Here is a 17,944-nt window from a genome sequence, read left to right as displayed (position 1 = left end):
ATTTAGACCAACAAAAGGAGGGAAATGCAAAGTTAAGCCCTCCATTGTAATATCTTCTACTGCTATTGAATTGTGTCTGCAGCTTCCCCAGGGCAAGTATGGGAAGAGAACACCACCACGACAGCTCTCAATAATTGTCAAAAGGCTCAGAATAGGCTTTCTGCTATTCTTCCAGTCTCTAAAATAGCTAGAGGTCTACATGTCTTCAGTGTTTGTGTTGACAGACCATCCTTCACCCCAAAAGGGACTAGGTTTGATGTTAAGTGGGCAGAATTAACACCAAAAAAGGACCTAATTTGTATGAATGATCTGAAACAGGCATGAAAAAGAGGGAAAAATTATCTTAATTTAATATTGATCTTAGTTGGAATAACTTTTGGTTTTAAGTCATCTCAGAAGTGCTGTCAACAGGAAGCTGCAATCTGATGATATGAAATTTTACACATCTGTAGGCTGAATTAGAGATACAAATACAAAAACTGAGCACTCAGGGATACCATTGGGCAGATTTGTGTCAGTCCCTGGAAAATGTCACATGATGCAATTGGGATAGGTTACAGTAAAGCCACATAATGGAAAGTATGTTAGTGACTGCATAGTTAAGTTTGCTTTTCAGGCCTGGTATGAAGTTTGTGAAACTATGCCATGCTACAAGCTAACAAGATGGTCCTATGGAAATGCAAGTGTACGTTTACATACAACATCCCCTAATAAGTCAGCAGTTAAACAGGATGTTGGAACCAGCTCCAAGACGACAGTGGGAACTTGTTTTGAAGCCTGCATAGTTGAACCATTACAATTACTCTGAGATAGTTCTTTCATTTGGTAGATAACATCATATGATAAAGAGTCACTGTGCCTATGAAGCAATCCCATTTTAGTCATTTTAATTTAAAAAATAATGAAAGACAGCAATCTCTATTAAGGGCCAAAAAGGATCTGGTTTCCCATGGATGCACCTGAAGTGTAGCTTCACTTGTGAACCCCAAGCTGCCTGACAAAAACTTGTGGCTGTGGTTGCTTCTTCTCTGGGCAAAAAGTAGCAGAGAAAAGAACAAACCATCAGCTTGATAGAGTGGACTTTTAGAAGATTAACTCCTTTTAATGTTAATTAGAGATGAGCTAAGGAGAGGATCTTGAACATGGATCAAATTTAGGCTAGAGTTCCAGGTCAAAACTGCACCAGATCTAGGGTCAGGTTTAATGTCACCAAAGTTTCACAAATTCTTTTCACAAGATTTCAGCCCGGAGTGGCAGACATGTTTCTAAATTACCAGCCCTTGTGAGATTTCTGCAATCCTGAATAGTGAGCCATCAGCTGTTTTGTTGAAATCTCCAGTATCTTGGGGCTAAATTCAAACTAGTCTGGGAAATGGGCCTCTTCCACTTTAAGATGCGATCTTGAACCAAAACTACATAAACAAGTTCTGAACCAGGAATTCCGGTAAAGCCTCACTTGTGCCTCTTGAAAGATAAGGGTGGCGCGCAGGGCTGGAGTAAGGCACAGGCCCTACAGGGACACAGACCGCTCTGGCCTTTAGAGTCACACAGTGACGTCGGAATCAAAGGCTGTGATCCAGGGACGAGGCTATAGGGTGACCCCTTAGGGGTATGCCTAGAATGCCAGATTGCCTAAAGTCAACCCTGGTGGGGAATATGAGTTGGTTTGGATTAGAAGTCCCACTGTGGACCCAATCACCCCTAGCGTTAATAGGAATTTAGTGGCTGAAGCGCCCCTACCAAATTGAAGATATGCCCACAAGTACCTCAGCTGACTGTTTTTTCAAGAACAGCATCATTTCTGGGAGCTACTACAATAATCAGTAACCATAATGCTGTAGCTGAACAGAATCATAGGACTCAGCGGGCTGAGACAAGACCTTGTCTACACTGGATTTTTTAACCACTGGTGCAGTTACTGTTTTAAATCTGGGTAACCGTATTGGTACAAGCCATGTTTTACACTCATGTTCTGCATCTAGATTAGGGGTTTGCACCATAGCACCTACATTGGTATAGTTACAGCAGTGGGTAAAACCCCAGGGGAGACAAAACCCAAACTGCACGGCTAGACAGGGATACTTCTCAGTGAGTTTGGAAATCACAGCTTCAGTTAATTATACTGATAACCAATTTAACCAATGGGCAACAGAGGCTGATATCATAAGCCAGGTGGAGGTAGGAGTTGATATTTTGATAGTGATGATAGGTAGAGTAGGGATAGGCTGTGAAGGACCTTGAAAGTAGCAACAGAGAAGGGGGAGTGGAGGAAGGCAAAGAGAAGGGGAGCATAGACAAAGCAATGGGCTAGCAAAATGATCTTTTAGCAGCATTTTGAATAGATACGAGTGGGGTAGATTGCATTTGTCGAGGTCGGAGGAAAGGATGTGCAGTAACCAAGACATGATATGATGAGAGCTTGGATGAGAGTTTTAGCCATGTGGATGGATAGGAAAGGTCACATCTTAGAGACGCTATGCAAAAAGAATTGGCAAGATTTAGACATAGCCTGGGTGTGAAGACCTAGAGTGAGGTCCAACGTGAACATCCAAATGAGAGAAATGCATGAGACAGAGATGAGCAATCCTGCACCGATGCAAAATCCAGCGATTTTGTTCTCACTTCAATCTTGTCTGCACAAGGATAAAAGGTATGTAAAAAAATTCTTTAAATTCTGAGGAGGATCCAAGGGTTCACCTTGGCCAGCTGAGATGTGCTAAACTGACTGTGCTTGTCCTGACTACACTACAAATGTAACACGTGTTAGTTAACCTTTTAAATAAAGCACCCTTTCAGCTAGTCCAGACGAGGCCTTACATGGGTGTATATCAAGAGTCACTCCACTGAAGTCAATGGACTGGATTCTCCAGTGGCCAAGTTCACTTTGCGCCACATACACTGACTCAGTGTAAAGCAAATTTAAAGTGTCCAGAGATTTGGGTTGGAGAATACCCCGTGTAAGGGGAATCTTCACCAGCACAAACCTGGTGACTTCTTCCTGGGATGGAACTCCCCCTTCTGGCACAAGGAGGAAGGGGATATGTTGGGGTGGGGGGGTATCAGAGGAGTAGAAGGGATATGGTGGAGCAATTTTTTAGTGTGTGGGGCCTTATGCCTTAAATTACAGCTGTCCCCCTGCTGATTTAGTGTGCACCATGCCAGAGGGTTGAGAGTCAGGAGCTCATGACTGGCTCCCTCTCAAACCCCTCCCCCACCTTCTATTGCAACCAATCTCTGCTCCGGCACAGCGAGAATCAAGCCCAGTGGAGTTAAATTGGTGAAAGTGAGAGCAGAATCATTTCCCAAGCCTCTCCATGGTTACAGATCTCAACACTGCTACATCAAAGTCTTGTGCAGAAAAGGTTATATTATTGAGAGAGAGAGAGAGAGAGAGAGAGATGAGATGAAAAGAAAAAAAACACGGTTTCGAGGGGATATAAATAATTACAAAAATATGTAATGATTTCCCTAAAAGTATGATATTCCCATCACATTCTTTTGATGCATACTTAGAAAAGTTTATCACAGTATACACATCTTTCTAATTAGATGGAACAAGCCACATGATTAGAGCTGTGGAAAAAAGCATCAAAAGATTTACAGAACTCTTTATATAATTAGAGAGGACTTTTTATAACCCATAAAAGAAGGATTTAATTGTGTTATTTAACATACAATTTAAATATCAAGATCAAACTAGCAGGGCAAGTGACTTAATGGGATAAATAATATTAACATCTAGTGCCAAAGCTTAAACAACAGAATGTCTTCATTATGCAAAAGAGTCAAGCAAATGAGGCTTTCAAAGGGTTTTATTTTTTTTTTTTTAAAAAACAAGCCCTTTCTCTATTGTTCTTTGAAAACAACTAAATCAGCTGCATAGCAGCAACATGCTGAGAGATGAGGAAAGAACTACTGGCTTTGTCCATCTGACCTCACTGTGACATTGTGGTGCAAGATCTTATAAAACAAGAGCCTCCTGCAGACCCTGCACATAGGATCTTTTAAGAACCGGTTAATTTTACTTTTGTAGCTAATTAAATGGGAGGGCGAAAGAGTGCACAAAATGTAAAACTGCTTGGGTTGACGTTGCAGCTTTGTTGTTTTAAAAGTACCTGGAGGAGCGTTCATAATTTGTCACTTTCCACAGAAACCTAAGAGACATACTGAGAGCATTCAGGATCCCCAGGATACGGTCTGCTCTTGTGTCCTGGCCTCTGCAGCTGTACTTCTTAAAGGAATGGATTAGAAACATATAAGCTTATTAGAGTGAAAGATGACATGCACCCACATCTGACACAGCAGGAGGAGGAGGAAAGTTCAAGAATATATATATTAATTCCTGAAAAACATAAAACAGTCTTGAGGCCCTGGCAAGGAAAATGTCAGCAACTCAAAAGCTACTAGATTGCTATTGACCAGTTTCATGATGGCAAGTAGAATAAAGCCTTCTCCAGTATGTGTCTAATACTGCAAATGACACTGATCCTTTTTAATGTGCACAAAAGCTGACAACTAACTCATCTCAAGAACAGCAATCACAAAGCCATCTACAGGAATGACTCACCATAAACAGGTCACGAGCACCTATGTCAACAGCGAGCAGAAATGCCTTTTCAAATCTCTGATACCTGCAAGAAAAGGTGAAATGTATCATTTGCTGAGGAGGAGAACACCAGTTTGAGAGATCCAGCATGCTCTGTGTTAATGTGCAGATGAACTGACAGCTCGTAAAAATCAATGAGGTGTGCTGCCCCTGCTCCAGTTCTCATCTAAAACATATATTGCATTTATTATGAATCCCAAAAAGGGAGGCCCCAGGTGACTGGTGAAACCATTTGTGTGACAGCCTGGAGAACACAGAACTATGAAATATGATGATGGCAACACTACTGAGCACTTTCATCTTCTAAACATTTGAGCAAACAATCAGCATGTTTTGATCTAGTTAACGTCAATGGGAATTGAGGGTGTTTAGCATCATACAGGATCAGGACATAACAAATTAATCCTTATAACAGCCCTAGGAGCTAAGTAGGTAAATATTATTGGCCCCAGTCATGGTAAAACCTGTGAGAGAAAGAGCTAGGGGAGAAATCTGTGAGAATCCCCCCAGAAAAGACTAATGTACCCACCCCAAACCTGTCTGGAATCCAGGGGTCCATGTGGAAGGTGTGTGTCATTGCACTGGCTCTGGACTCTGGCAACCTCCCTCCAGCCCACTCCCTGACAATGCAGTTCCATTAGAGTCATGCTAACTCACAGTGACAGACTCCAGGGACCCCCTAGAGCAGTGGTGGGCCATTCCCGGCCAATGGGAACCATGGCCACTGGGAGTTGCGGGCGGCCGAGCCTGTGGACGGTCAACATAAACCAACGGTCTCGTGGCCCGCCAGCAGATTACCCTGATGGACCCACCACTGCCCTAGAGGCCGTGCTATCTTGTCTGGGTAAGCTCCACAGGGCTGGAAAGGGAAGCGAGGCAATAGAACACCCCCTGTCCCACAGACTCTTCTCCCTACCCAGAATGGCCCCTTTTCTAGCCCACATCTCCAGACCTGCTGAGAGTTCTCTGCAGGGTCTGGTGAAGAGGAGAACAGGGCCATAGAGGTGATGGAGCCTCAGTTCTGCATGGGAGGAGAGGGGAGATCCACAAGCAAAGGGTCCCCTCTGAATGTGGATTTAGAAGGCAGAGTGTCAGCCCGTATCCCCCTTTTACAGCGTGTGAGCTGCCTGCCTACAGAAGGAATCTGTATCAGCACTGGGATCATGATTTCACTTTTGGTTCCCACTCCTATATTCAGATCACTAGTCCAAGTGTTCCCAAACTGTTTCAGAATGTAAACATTTTAATAGAGAGACTGCCTTCTGGACAGTAGCCTCTCCCAAATGCAATCCCATGGACCACTTCCTTTCTCATTCAAGAACATGCACCATCCAGCAGCAACTACAGCAAATGCTTACACGAGACAGAAATATCAAGAGAGCATTGATCTATGTTTTTAATACAAAAGGTGGACATCTATAGAAGCAACTGAAGCCAAGGAGAGTCAGCCCTCTATAGGGTACCATCAAGTGCTTTGTGTACCCAACCAGCACCACAGACCACACTTCGACAACTGCTCCTAGATCATGCTCATGTAATGAGAGACCATGTATTATGTCAGGGAATCTAGAAGAATTCTCATTACAGAGTATCAAAACCACTCTGCACTTGTTAAATGGAAGGTGAGGGTCCAGCTAGAGAGGACAGTACGGAAAAGAAAGTCTTGATATGGAAAAAGGTTTACTAATCTATTATGCTGTCTGCATGTTTCACCATATAACAGTTCAGTTGAATAATGTGAGATTTTGATTTTTTTATAGTGTATATGTTTTCTGGTAAAGTTTTATTCTTGTAAACAGTCTGAAAAATCTATACGAAATGAAATAGTGTATTTTAAAAAGATTATTTTTTGATTTGCAGAATAACAAAAAGTAAAATAAAATAAAACATCTCAGTGATTATAAGCACAGTGTGCCCATAGTTAAGGATGCACAAGTGTTTCCATTTTAAGAGGTAATATTTAGTTGCTTATAACTTTTTTAATCTTTTACCTTTCTGGCCAAAATTTATCAGATTTATTCTCGGTCAGGGAACAGATTTTCTTTGAAAGTTTGAGCCAAAGCAATTCTGCTATTTTTGAGAACGAAGACAATGGAAAATAATAGTTCTTCCCCCATTATGAAAAACATTTGCGACTTTTTTTTAAAATAACAGCTGTACTGTGTCACTTGTAGATGACAGAAACTTGAAATTAGGCAGCGGGAGGTCACAGATGATGGTCTGGTGAAAACTGATTGTGATTTGTTAGTTAAGAGGGTTCAAAAGATGTGTTTTGTGAGTGCTCAGTGGATTTTCTAAGACAATCTATTAGTGGTCTGTCAATATTCTGTTGGGTGTACACAGGCTTGGTTAGATCAGGAAAGTTAGTGGGCAGTGCTGGGGCTTTTTCTCAGTTAGTGAAGGTGCACAGGGAAGAACGCAGCCCTTCTTTCCTTTGATGGGTGAAACTGTCTGACTAGATGGACCACTTATCTGATCCTGTATGGCAATTCCTATGTTTCTAGCCTGGGCCAAAGCCTTGTTCTACCCAGCTCTGAAAAGCCTTCTTGCTCTTTTTCTTCTATAGTATGCTGGTGGAATGACACAGCAGAATGGAACCTAGAGATAGCCAGCAAGTGCTTTCCCTCAAGGGATGATGCTGGTGACAAGAAAGCAAAATAAATTAACATAAGCAGAAAAGGAAACAAACTCTCCAGGTTGGCATTCCTATGCCCCTGGGTGTGGACTCCTAGCTTCCTAAAGCCAATTTCCCACTGTGTCTTCCAATCACTAATTTACAGTCCTTCCCCTGAGCACCCCATAAGGGGAGGGGAAAGTGGAGCTGAAGTTAACTCCTTTATTACTGGGGTCCAGGCAGCGCACCAGACCTGTCACACATCTATATCTCTGAAGTTTTTGTAATACTTTGTATGAAGGATACATTATTAAAATACATTGCATTCCATATTTCTTTTTAATCAAATGCTTTAACTGAGAGAAATACATACATAGATGTTACAGCGGTACATATATGTTAGTGTCATTTATACCTTTTTCAGGAGGCACCCCAAAATTAAATGACAGTTCTTATTCCTACGTTTCTCAAATACAGAATAAAAACACATCCTCAATCCCAAGAAGGAAAATAGGAGACTGAATAGTTCAGTGAAACATGCCCTGTAAAATACCAACAAGAATACGTCTACACTGTGTCTTCGTTTTTACATGGCAACTGTTAAAGGAACAATTTGAATGAGATCTGCTCCAGCCAAGACCATACTTGCTACCAAAAATGAAAAGTAATATTTTCCTTTGAGTGACCTGCAGAATGGAATCATGGCCTTAAAACTATCAGTTCTTTTCTGTCTCATAATGATTTCAATTTTTTCCCTTTAATCAACAGACATACTTCCGTCTCATTATGGCCCCTACTCAGAAAACCGTAAAGCCAGCTTGTTATTTCCAGAGCTGTACTGGAAAAAACTATCTACCAAAGAAATGCTCTTCACAAACCAAGAGAGCTGGAAAGAACAATCACAGAGACGTCATAAATTATTATAAGTAGTATTGCTCTTAAATGAGGCAGTGTTTTCAAATGAAAGTGACAAGTTTGGATTACTTATGCAACCAATATTAAATCTGTCAAGAATGCGAGGCTTTTGGTTTTTTTTCCCCCTTCAAACTAGCTTTATTTGCAAACCTTTTTTTAAAGTCTCTTTGGTGTGTAACATTCTATTTTCATTCTGTAGGGACAATTAGAAAGTGTCCTGTGTGATGCATTAGTGCAAAGATCCCGGCAAACAGATCATGCTTGTTTTACAACAGGGTTTTGTTGTGGGGAGAGCTCTTATTATTTCTAGCACACTCCATTCATAGTTATCTGCCCCCTAAACAATAAAAAAAATCCACCTTTTGTTTCTGCATTAAGATTACAGGGCAGAAAATTTGTTGCCTTCAGAATGGTGCTGATATACTACCAATCCTGAAGCAAACACTGTAACTTACTGATTGCTTCAAAATAACTCTAGTAATCAAGACTTTGAAAAAAAGAGAGAAGAAAATCTACCTGTAAACTATGAAGTTCAGCCACTTGTTTGGTCAAAGTGATAGCCAACAGAAATATGACCTTAGAGATTAGCACTTACATACTGTTCAACTATACAGGGCAAATAGTAAAGCATTATTCTATGAGCTGTTTAGGGTATGGAACATTAAGTATAAAACCTAATATAATAAATGATACTACTAGTATGTTCTTATATAACTACTTTCTATCTACAGGGCTCCTAACACTTTGAAAGATGGGTATTATCATCCCATTTTACAGATGGGGAAACTGAAGCAGAGAAAGATTAAATGACTTGCCCAAGATTACATAGGATGAAAAAGACAGATTTAGGAACAGAATCTAGATCTCCTGGCTTCCAAACTGGTGGGCTGGACCTTGCTGTCTCCCTGTGTTAAAAGTGTGACTTAAACTGACAAAACCATAAAAGCTGAATGCTTGATTCTTATCTCACTTATATTACTTTTACATCAGTGTCATGCCATCGATTTTAGTGGGGTTACTCTTGATTTATGCCAGCATAAGAAAGGAGGGGAATAGGGCGCTCAGTCTGTAATCTGCCCTGTTAAATCTACACTAGTGTTAAATCAATGATGACTTTAAGTTACAACAAATGTTTTGATGGCCTCAGTGTGCAACCACCAACTCTTGCTGGGGGTCGCTCTGACAATTTTTCCTAAAATACTTACCGTAATCAACTTTAGGAAAAACAAATAAATATGCACATATACATGTCCAAATCATTGTAATTTATTTATGTAGGTTTTTTTTGCAGACTTAATGATAAAAATAATGTACAGTTGTCTCTATTCTTTACTGGACCTAAACGGTTTAGAAGCACCAATAAGATGCTTTGCAGGTTCTTCTCTTTTTTGTTGTTGTTTCTTTTGCTTTTTTTAAAGATTTGCTAGCTAGTAAGTCTGCTGTTGTGAAAAGTGATAGTTATATGTTAATATCACTTTTTCACAGTCTCCCAGATAGTTACAACGTCTGCTGTGAAAGGTGACGTTAACAAACGTACAAATACCCATTTTTCACTGTAGACTTGCTAAGCCCCAGCAAGCCTGGGGACAAATTAAGCCCTGGATGGGGAGGTGGGTAGGGAGGCAGTGGGGACCAGGGGCAATGGGAGGAATGGATAGGGGGCCGGGGGAGGCAGCAGCGGCCAGGGGCAATGTGGGGGTGAGGGGAAGGGGAGGCACTTGCCACCACACGGCCAAGGATCTGTCCTGCAGATTACATTTCTTTCACCCCCAATTACATTTCTTTCACCCCCTAATTTTGTAATTGTACAAAAATTAAACCTAATTTATTTAATATACCTTACCTTTATGTACAGTGAACCAAATTCATGTCCTGGATATAAGCAGGGGAGGAGGGGTCTCACTGATTTCAACTGGGGGCTCTGCAGGTGTAGTGGAGGGCAGATTTTGGCTATCTATATACTGCAATACCTAACCATAACGCAGAGGCTTCAAGATAGTGATTCATCTTTCACTCATTTTTATCCTACTGATTAATAGTTCATCTTAATTAATTAGCCTCTTACAGTTTGTATGGCAACTTCCACCTTCTCTGTATGTATATATGTATCTTCTTACTATATGTTCCATTCTATGCATCCGATAAAGCGGGCTGTAGCCCACAAAAGCTTATGCTCTAATAAATTTGTTAGTCTCTAAGGTGCCACAAGTACTCCTGTTCTTTTTGTCTTTCACTCAGAATTTCATGGCTCTGAAAGTGGTCAAACTGTGTGTGTGGGAGGGGGGTATTTGTAAAATATATACAGTATATTAGTGCATCAAGTGTGAGATCTTCTACAGCCAGTTATAAGAAGCAACAGGAAAAAAATCTGAGCAGAGACAGAGAAACAGAGTGGGAAATATACTGTAGACAAGGTGGAAGCATTTCTTTAGGGACTAGTTACCACCACCAAGCCTTCTTAGACATGCCCATTGACCATGTAAGCATATTCCTTATGCTGGGCCGATAAAGGAGGACTGCTGCATTATTTTTTTCTTGTCTTCAATAAGAGTACACAATATTTAGAAAATAATCCGTGGCAGAAGGGTGGCACAAATATTATTTACAAACCCTTCCTTTTAATTGAAGAAATCTTGAGCTCTCCTCATCTAGCAGTCCAATCAAGGATGATACGCATTATAAAAAGGAATATTTAAATACATACTGAGAAAAGACAACAGACAAAAATGAATATTGAAAAAAAAATTTACATGCAATCAAATTCCACTGAAATTAAGTTTTAATTGTTCAATATTGTGTGACGCATATGCAAATTTTTAAGTATTCGGAATATCAATCAAGTGTTTACTTACATCAAGCAATTGTATTTAAGCATATAAACAGATGATGAAAATACATTCAATCATCTACAACGCCCAACATTTACGGCAGGGTTTACATGATCTCTTTAAATTCAATTATTTCATTTAATATTTCAATTTAATAGCTCATTCTTTCATTCACTTTCTAGGCATTTTGCCCATTTCATAAGCCCAATAATATTAATTATTATTCATAAAAGAAGACATTTCCCATACGTTCTCATATCAGCAAGTTTTGGAACAGAAGCAGTTTGCATGATTTTTCAAAATAAGTACTGCTTTTCTTTTATCTACAATATTTTTTTCTTTTAAAATTAGACAAAACTAAAAATGAAGTTACATGTTTTAAAAGAATGCTAACCGCACTAGTGTGGGAGATCAGGCAGAAAATGCTCAGCGAGAACTGGGCCAAGGATTTAAAAAGGGGGTGGCTGGCCACCTAAATAAGTGGCCTGATTTTAAATGGGTTCTGCTGGGTGCTCAACATTTTGAATATTAGGCCACTTATTTAGGCACCTCACTATGTTTTTTAGTGTCGAGCTTCAGGCACCCATTTTTGAACATCTTGGTGTAGGGCTTTAGCACTCGTGTTTTAATTTAAAACATGCACATTTACATGCAGAAAGTCAGATTTAGGTGGAATAATTTTTTACTTCAATGCGACTTTGACAAGACAAGGCATGAAATTCTATAGACTTTCAGAAGAAGTTTCTTTGAGTTAAATTCCTGTAAATTCAGAGGCAATTAGAATATGCAATTATTTAAGTTTTAATCTACAGAATACACAATAAGTTACAGAATCCCTACACCATTCTGTTGTCAAGGAATCACTTCCTAGTTATTTTATACAGTGTTGCTAACTCTCACTATCATATTCATAATTTTATTGTGAATTCTATGATATTTGATGTTTTACCTAAAATGTCAACTCCTGGAGACAAATGATTATGTGAGAATCTCAGATTTCATTTGAAACCCAAAGAAAGGGCAACATTTTGACCCCATTGATTTCACCCCAAGTTTCTTGTTCTCCTGTTTGGGTGATCCCCAAGAGAGCCCTGAAGGCTAAGAAACCAAAAGGCAAAGGAAAAGAGCAGACCATTAAAAGAAAAAAAATCTCATGATTTTGGGTGCCTGACTCATGATTTTTGAATGTCTGGGGCTGGCAATACTGAACTTACCTAATATTTTCAATATGCCTAGACAGGAGATGAGTCAAAAGAAACAGTGGTCCATTGTATTTCTGATATGCTTTGGGAGAAACGGATAAGCCACTGAATGTTTATTTGCTGCAACTTACCAGTTTTTCCCCCAGTAAGTGTTCCAAAAGCATCACATAAATCAGAGCTAAAAATTCAAACCGTGGCTACTAACTGCTTTTTAAAAAATCGTTTACACAAGAATCTGACTTCAGAGATGGTAATTTGTATCACTTGGCCAACCATATGCTGCTACATAAGCGCTTAGGGACAAATCTGAGTTTTCTGTCTTTAGATTGTGAGTTCCTCAGATCAGGGAACATGCTTATGGGCCAACCAGACACTGAGAGCCCATGCAGAGGGAGGGTCCCCACTCCCACTGGGCACCATGGGATTCTGAAACTGGGAAAGAAAAGCTGTTGGAAAGTTGGTTGGAGGTTGGTGGAGACGTGGCCAGCAGATTCATGACTACAGGATCTATTGCCCAAACCCTTGCATAGGAAGAGGCACACTGGACACAGAGCTTATTCAGTAGCAACTAAGCCCTGGTCTACATTAGGACTTTAGGTCGAATTTAGCAGCATTAAATCGATGTAAACCTGCACCCGTCCACACAATGAAGCCCTTTATTTCGACTTAAAGGGCTCTTAAAATCGATTTCCTTACTTCACCCCTGACAAGTGGATTAGCGCTTAAATCGACCTTGCGGGCTCGAATTTGGGGTACTGTGGACACAATTCGATGGTATTGGCCTCCGGGAGCTATCCCAGAGTGCTCCATTGTGACCGCTCTGGACAGCACTCTCAACTCAGATGCACTGGCCAGGTAGACAGGAAAAGAACCGCGAACTTTTAAATCTCATTTCCTGTTTGGCCAGCGTGGCAAGCTGCAGGTGACCATGCAGAGCTCATCAGCACAGGTGACCATGATGGAGTCCTAGAATTGCAAAAGAGCTCCAGCATGGACCGAACGGGAGGTACGGGATCTGATCGCTGTTTGGGGAGAGGAATCCATGCTATCAGAACTCCGTTCCAGTTTTCGAAATGCCAAAACCTTTGTCAAAATCTCCCAGGGCATGAAGGACAGAGGCCATAACAGGGACCCGAAGCAGTGCCGCGTGAAACTGAAGGAGCTGAGGCAAGCCTACCAGAAAATCAGAGAGGCGAACGGCCGCTCCGGGTCAGAGCCCCAAACATGCCGCTTCTATGATGAGCTGCATGCCATTTTAGGGGGTTCAGCCACCACTACCCCAGCCGTGTTGTCTGACTCCTTCAATGGAGATGGAGGCAATACGGAAGCAGGTTTTGGGGACGAAGAAGATGATGATGATGATGAGGTTGTAGATAGCTCACAGCAAGCAAGCGGAGAAACCGGTTTTCCCGACAGCCAGGAACTGTTTCTCACCCTGGACCTGGAGCCAGTACCCCCCGAACCCACCCAAGGCTGCCTCCTGGACCCAGCAGGCGGAGAAGGGACCTCTGGTGAGTGTACCTTTTAAAATACTATACATGGTTTAAAAGCAAGCATGTGAAAGGATTACTTTGCCCTGGCATTCGCGGTTCTCCTAGATGTACTCCTAAAGCCTTTGCAAAAGGTTTCTGGGGAGGGCAGCCTTATTGTGTCCTTAATGGTAGGACACTTTACCACTCCAGACCAGTAACACGTACTCGGGAATCATTGTAGAACAAAGCATTGCAGTGTATGTTTGCTGGCATTCAAACAACATCCGTTCTTTATCTCTCTGTGTTATCCTCAGGAGAGTGAGAGTGAAATAGAGTGCTTTTCTTCAGGGGACACTCAGAGGAGCCCATTCCTGCTGGGCTGTTTGCCTGTGGCTAAACAGAAATGTTCCCTGCTGTTAGCCACACGGAGGGGGAGGGTTGAGGGGGTAGCCACGCGGTGGGGGGAGGCAATATGCGACCTTGTAACAAAAGCACATGTGCTATGTATGTAATGTTAACAGCAAGGATTACCCTGAAAGAGTGTAGCCACTGTTTTATAAAATGTGTCTTTTTAAATACCGCTGTCCCTTTTTTTTTCTCCACCAGCTGCATGTGTTTCAATGATCACAGGATCTTCTCCTTCCCAGAGGCTAGTGAAGCTTAGAAAGAAAAAAAAACGCACTCGCGATGAAATGTTCTCCGAGCTCATGCTGTCCTCCCACACTGACAGAGCACAGACGAATGCGTGGAGGCAAATAATGTCAGAGTGCAGGAAAGCACAAAATGACCGGGAGGAGAGGTGGCGGGCTGAAGAGAGTAAGTGGCGGGCTGAAGAGAGGGCTGAAGCTCAAATGTGGCGGCAGCGTGGTGAGAGGAGGCAGGATTCAATGCTGAGGCTGCTGGTGGACCAAACCAGTATGCTCCAGTATATGGTTGAGCTGCAGCAAAGGCAGCTGGAGCACAGACTGCCACTGCAGCCCCTGAGTAACCAACCGCCCTCCTCCCCAAGTTCCTTAGCCTCCAGACCCAGACGCCCAAGAACGCGGTGGGGGGCCTCGGGCCAACCAGCCACCCCACCACAGAGGATTGCCCCAAAAAAAGAAGGCTGTCATTCAATAAATTTTAAAGTTGTAAACTTTTAAAGTGCTGTGCTTAAAGTGCTGTGTGGCATTTTCCTTCCCTCCTCCACCACCCCTCCTGGGCTACCTTGGTAGTCATCCCCCTATTTGTGTGATGAATGAATAAAGAATGCATGAATGTGAAGCAACAATGACTTTATTGCCTCTGCAAGCGGTGATCGAAGGGAGAAGGGGAGGGTGGTTAGCTTACAGGGAAGTAGAGTGAACCAAGGGGCGGGGGGTTTCATCAAGGAGAAACAAACAGAACTTTCACACCGTAGCCTGTCCAGTCATGAAACTGGTTTTCAAAGCTTCTCTGATGCGTACCGTGCCCTCCTGTGCTCTTCTAACCGCCCTGGTGTCTGGCTGCGCGTAACCAGCAGCCAGGTGATTTGCCTCAACCTCCCACCCCGCCATAAACGTCTCCCCCTTACTCTCACAGATATTGTGGAGCACACAGCAAGCAGTAATAACAGCGGGAATATTGGTTTTGCTGAGGTCTAAGCGAGTCAGTAAACTGCGCCAGCGCGCCTTTAAACGTCCAAATGCACATTCTACCACCATTCTGCACTTGCTCAGCCTGTAGTTGAACAGCTCCTGACTACTGTCCAGGCTGCCTGTGTACGGCTTCATGAGCCATGGCATTAAGGGGTAGGCTGGGTCCCCAAGGATACATATAGGCATTTCAACATCCCCAACAGTTATTTTCTGGTCTGGGAATAAAGTCCCTTCCTGCAGCTTTTGAAACAGACCAGAGTTCCTGAAGATGCGAGCGTCATGTACCTTTCCCGGCCATCCCACGTTGATGTTGGTGAAACGTCCCTTGTGATCCACCAGAGCTTGCAGCACTATCGAAAAGTACCCCTTGCAGTTTATGTACTCGGCGGCTTGGTGCTCCGGTGCCAAGATAGGGATATGGGTTCCGTCTATGGCCCCACCACAGTTAGGGAATCCCATTGCAGCAAAGCCATCCACTATGACCTGCACATTTCCCAGGGTCACTACCCTTGATATCAGCAGATCTTTGATTGCGTGGGCTACTTGCATCACAGCAGCCCCCACAGTGGATTTGCCCACTCCAAATTGATTCCCAACTGACCGGTAGCTGTCTGGCGTTGCAAGCTTCCACAGGGCTATCGCCACTCGCTTCTCAACTGTGAGGGCTGCTCTCATCTTGGTATTCATGCGCTTCAGGGCAGGGGAAAGCAAGTCACAAAGTTCCATGAAAGTGCCCTTACGCATGCGAAAGTTTCGCAGCCACTGGGAATCGTCCGAGACCTGCAACACTATGCGGTCCCACCAGTCTGTGCTTGTTTCCCGAGCCCAGAATCGGTGTTCCACAGCATGAACCTGCCCCATTAGCACCATGATGCATGCATTGGCAGGGCCCATGCTTTCAGAGAAATCTGTGTCCATGTCCTGATCACTCACGTGACCGTGCTGACGTCGCCTCCTCGCCCGGTATCGCTTTGCCAGGCGCCGGTGCTGCATATACTGCTGGATAATGCGTGTGGTGTTTAATGTGCTCCTAATTGCCAAAGTGAGCTGAGCGGCCTCCATGCTTGCCTTGGTATGGCATCTGCACAGAAAAAAGGCGCGGAACGATTGTCTGCCGTTGCTCTGACGGAGGGAGGGGCGACTGACGACACGGCTTACAGGGTTGGCTTCAGGGAGCTAAAATCAACAAAGGGGGTGTCTTTACATCAAGGAGTATTTCAGGCAGGACTTCACGGAGGGTTCCAATAAGAAATGGTGCACCTAAGTTATTTTTCTTATTGGAACAAGGAGGTTAGCCTGGCCTCTGATTGATACATGGCTAGATTTACCTTGCTGCACCTTCTCTGTGAGTGACTGCAGTGTGACCTAGAGGAATGAGTCCCCTAGACAGGGGAGGGGGGGAAGCAAATGAGTACAAAACAAATCTGGTCTATTTCTTGTTTTGATCCACTCCATCTATCTTTTACATCTTTGGCTGGCAGCAGACGTTGCAGAAGGACTGCATGCCATCCACATCTCATGGCTGCTCGGCAGAAGATGGTACAGTACGACTGCTAGCCATCCTCATCTCCTGCCTGCCAGGCAGAAGATGGTACAATACGACTGCTAGCAATCCTCATCTCTTGCCTGCCTGGCAGAAGATGGTACAGTACGACTGCTAGCAATCTATATCGCCTGCCTGCTCACCATAAGACGGTTCAATAGGACTGACTGCAGGACTAAAGAGAATGACCTGGTCAAGTCACTCCAAATTTAGTCCCTGCGCCCATGTCTGTCCAGGCGCTCCCAGCCGACGTGGCCAGGAGCACCTCGGACATGACGATGACGGCTACCAGTCGTACTGTACCGTCTGCTGCCACAAGGCAAGGGGTCGCTGCTACTGTGTAGCAATGCCGTACCGCGTCTGCCAGCACCCAGGAGTCATAGGGTGACGGTTACCTGAGCGGGCTCCATGCTTGCCATGGTATGGCGTCTGCACAGGTAACTCAGGAAAAAAGGTACGAAATGATTGTCTGCCCTTGCTTTCACGGAGGGAGGGAGGGAACGGGGGCCTGACGATATGTACCCAGAACCACCCGCGACAATGTTTTAGCCCCATCAGGCATTGGGATCTCAACCCAGAATTCCAATGGGCAGCGGAGACTGCGGGAACTGTGGGATAGCTACCCACAGTGCAATGCTCCGGAAGTTGACTCTAGCCTCGGTACTGTGGAAGCGCTCCGCCGAGTTAATGCACTTAATGCACTTAGAGCATTTTCTGTGAGGACACACACACTCGAATATATAAAACCGATTTCTAAAAAAACGACTTCTATAAATTCAACCTTATTCCGTAGTGTAGACATACCCTAAGGAGTGGCCTGGAAGCAGGGAAGAGACTTTTCTTTTTATGATCCTTGAGGAACAAACATAGTTACTTGACTGATTACTGGATTTGCCCCTTAGGTAGGAAACATGAAAAAGAAGCCAACAATGGATGGAAGTGTTTGTGTTTCTAGAGGGTTTTTAAATTATAAGAAAAGTATAATTTATTAAAGTTGCTTTTATAAAATTAGGCTAGTAAAAGTTTTGTTTGTGTTTCTGAAGTGCCAGCTTCAGATATAACAAAGTGATGTATGATTTTGATTGGAGTTGGCAATACTCACAATCAATTGTAGACATTAGATATTGGACTAGCCAGACTAACTTTAT

The 17,944-nt window shown here is 43.1% G+C and overlaps 1 protein-coding gene across 4 annotated transcripts in view; it reads right to left on the bottom strand.

The window, feature by feature from the left end:
- Window positions 1-17,944, bottom strand: part of WDPCP (WD repeat containing planar cell polarity effector) — a 292,680-nt gene that overhangs the window by 82,161 nt on the left and 192,575 nt on the right. For all 4 annotated transcript variants that reach the window (XR_007355596.2, XM_048842681.2, XM_048842680.2 and 1 more), the window contains one exon: window positions 4,568-4,631. Coding sequence is in view for 3 of the 4 variants with exons in the window: in XM_048842681.2 (XP_048698638.2) it covers window positions 4,568-4,631 (64 nt within the window). In the remaining variant the exon portion in view is untranslated. The remainder of the gene's footprint in view (window positions 1-4,567; window positions 4,632-17,944) is intronic.

The sequence above is a fragment of the Caretta caretta genome, chromosome 3 (assembly GCF_965140235.1).
Source record: "Caretta caretta isolate rCarCar2 chromosome 3, rCarCar1.hap1, whole genome shotgun sequence".
In the NCBI taxonomy this organism is placed as follows: domain Eukaryota; kingdom Metazoa; phylum Chordata; order Testudines; family Cheloniidae; genus Caretta; species Caretta caretta.
The sequence above is the reverse complement of the archived record's forward strand: the minus strand, read 5'-3'. Positions and strand labels throughout refer to the sequence as shown.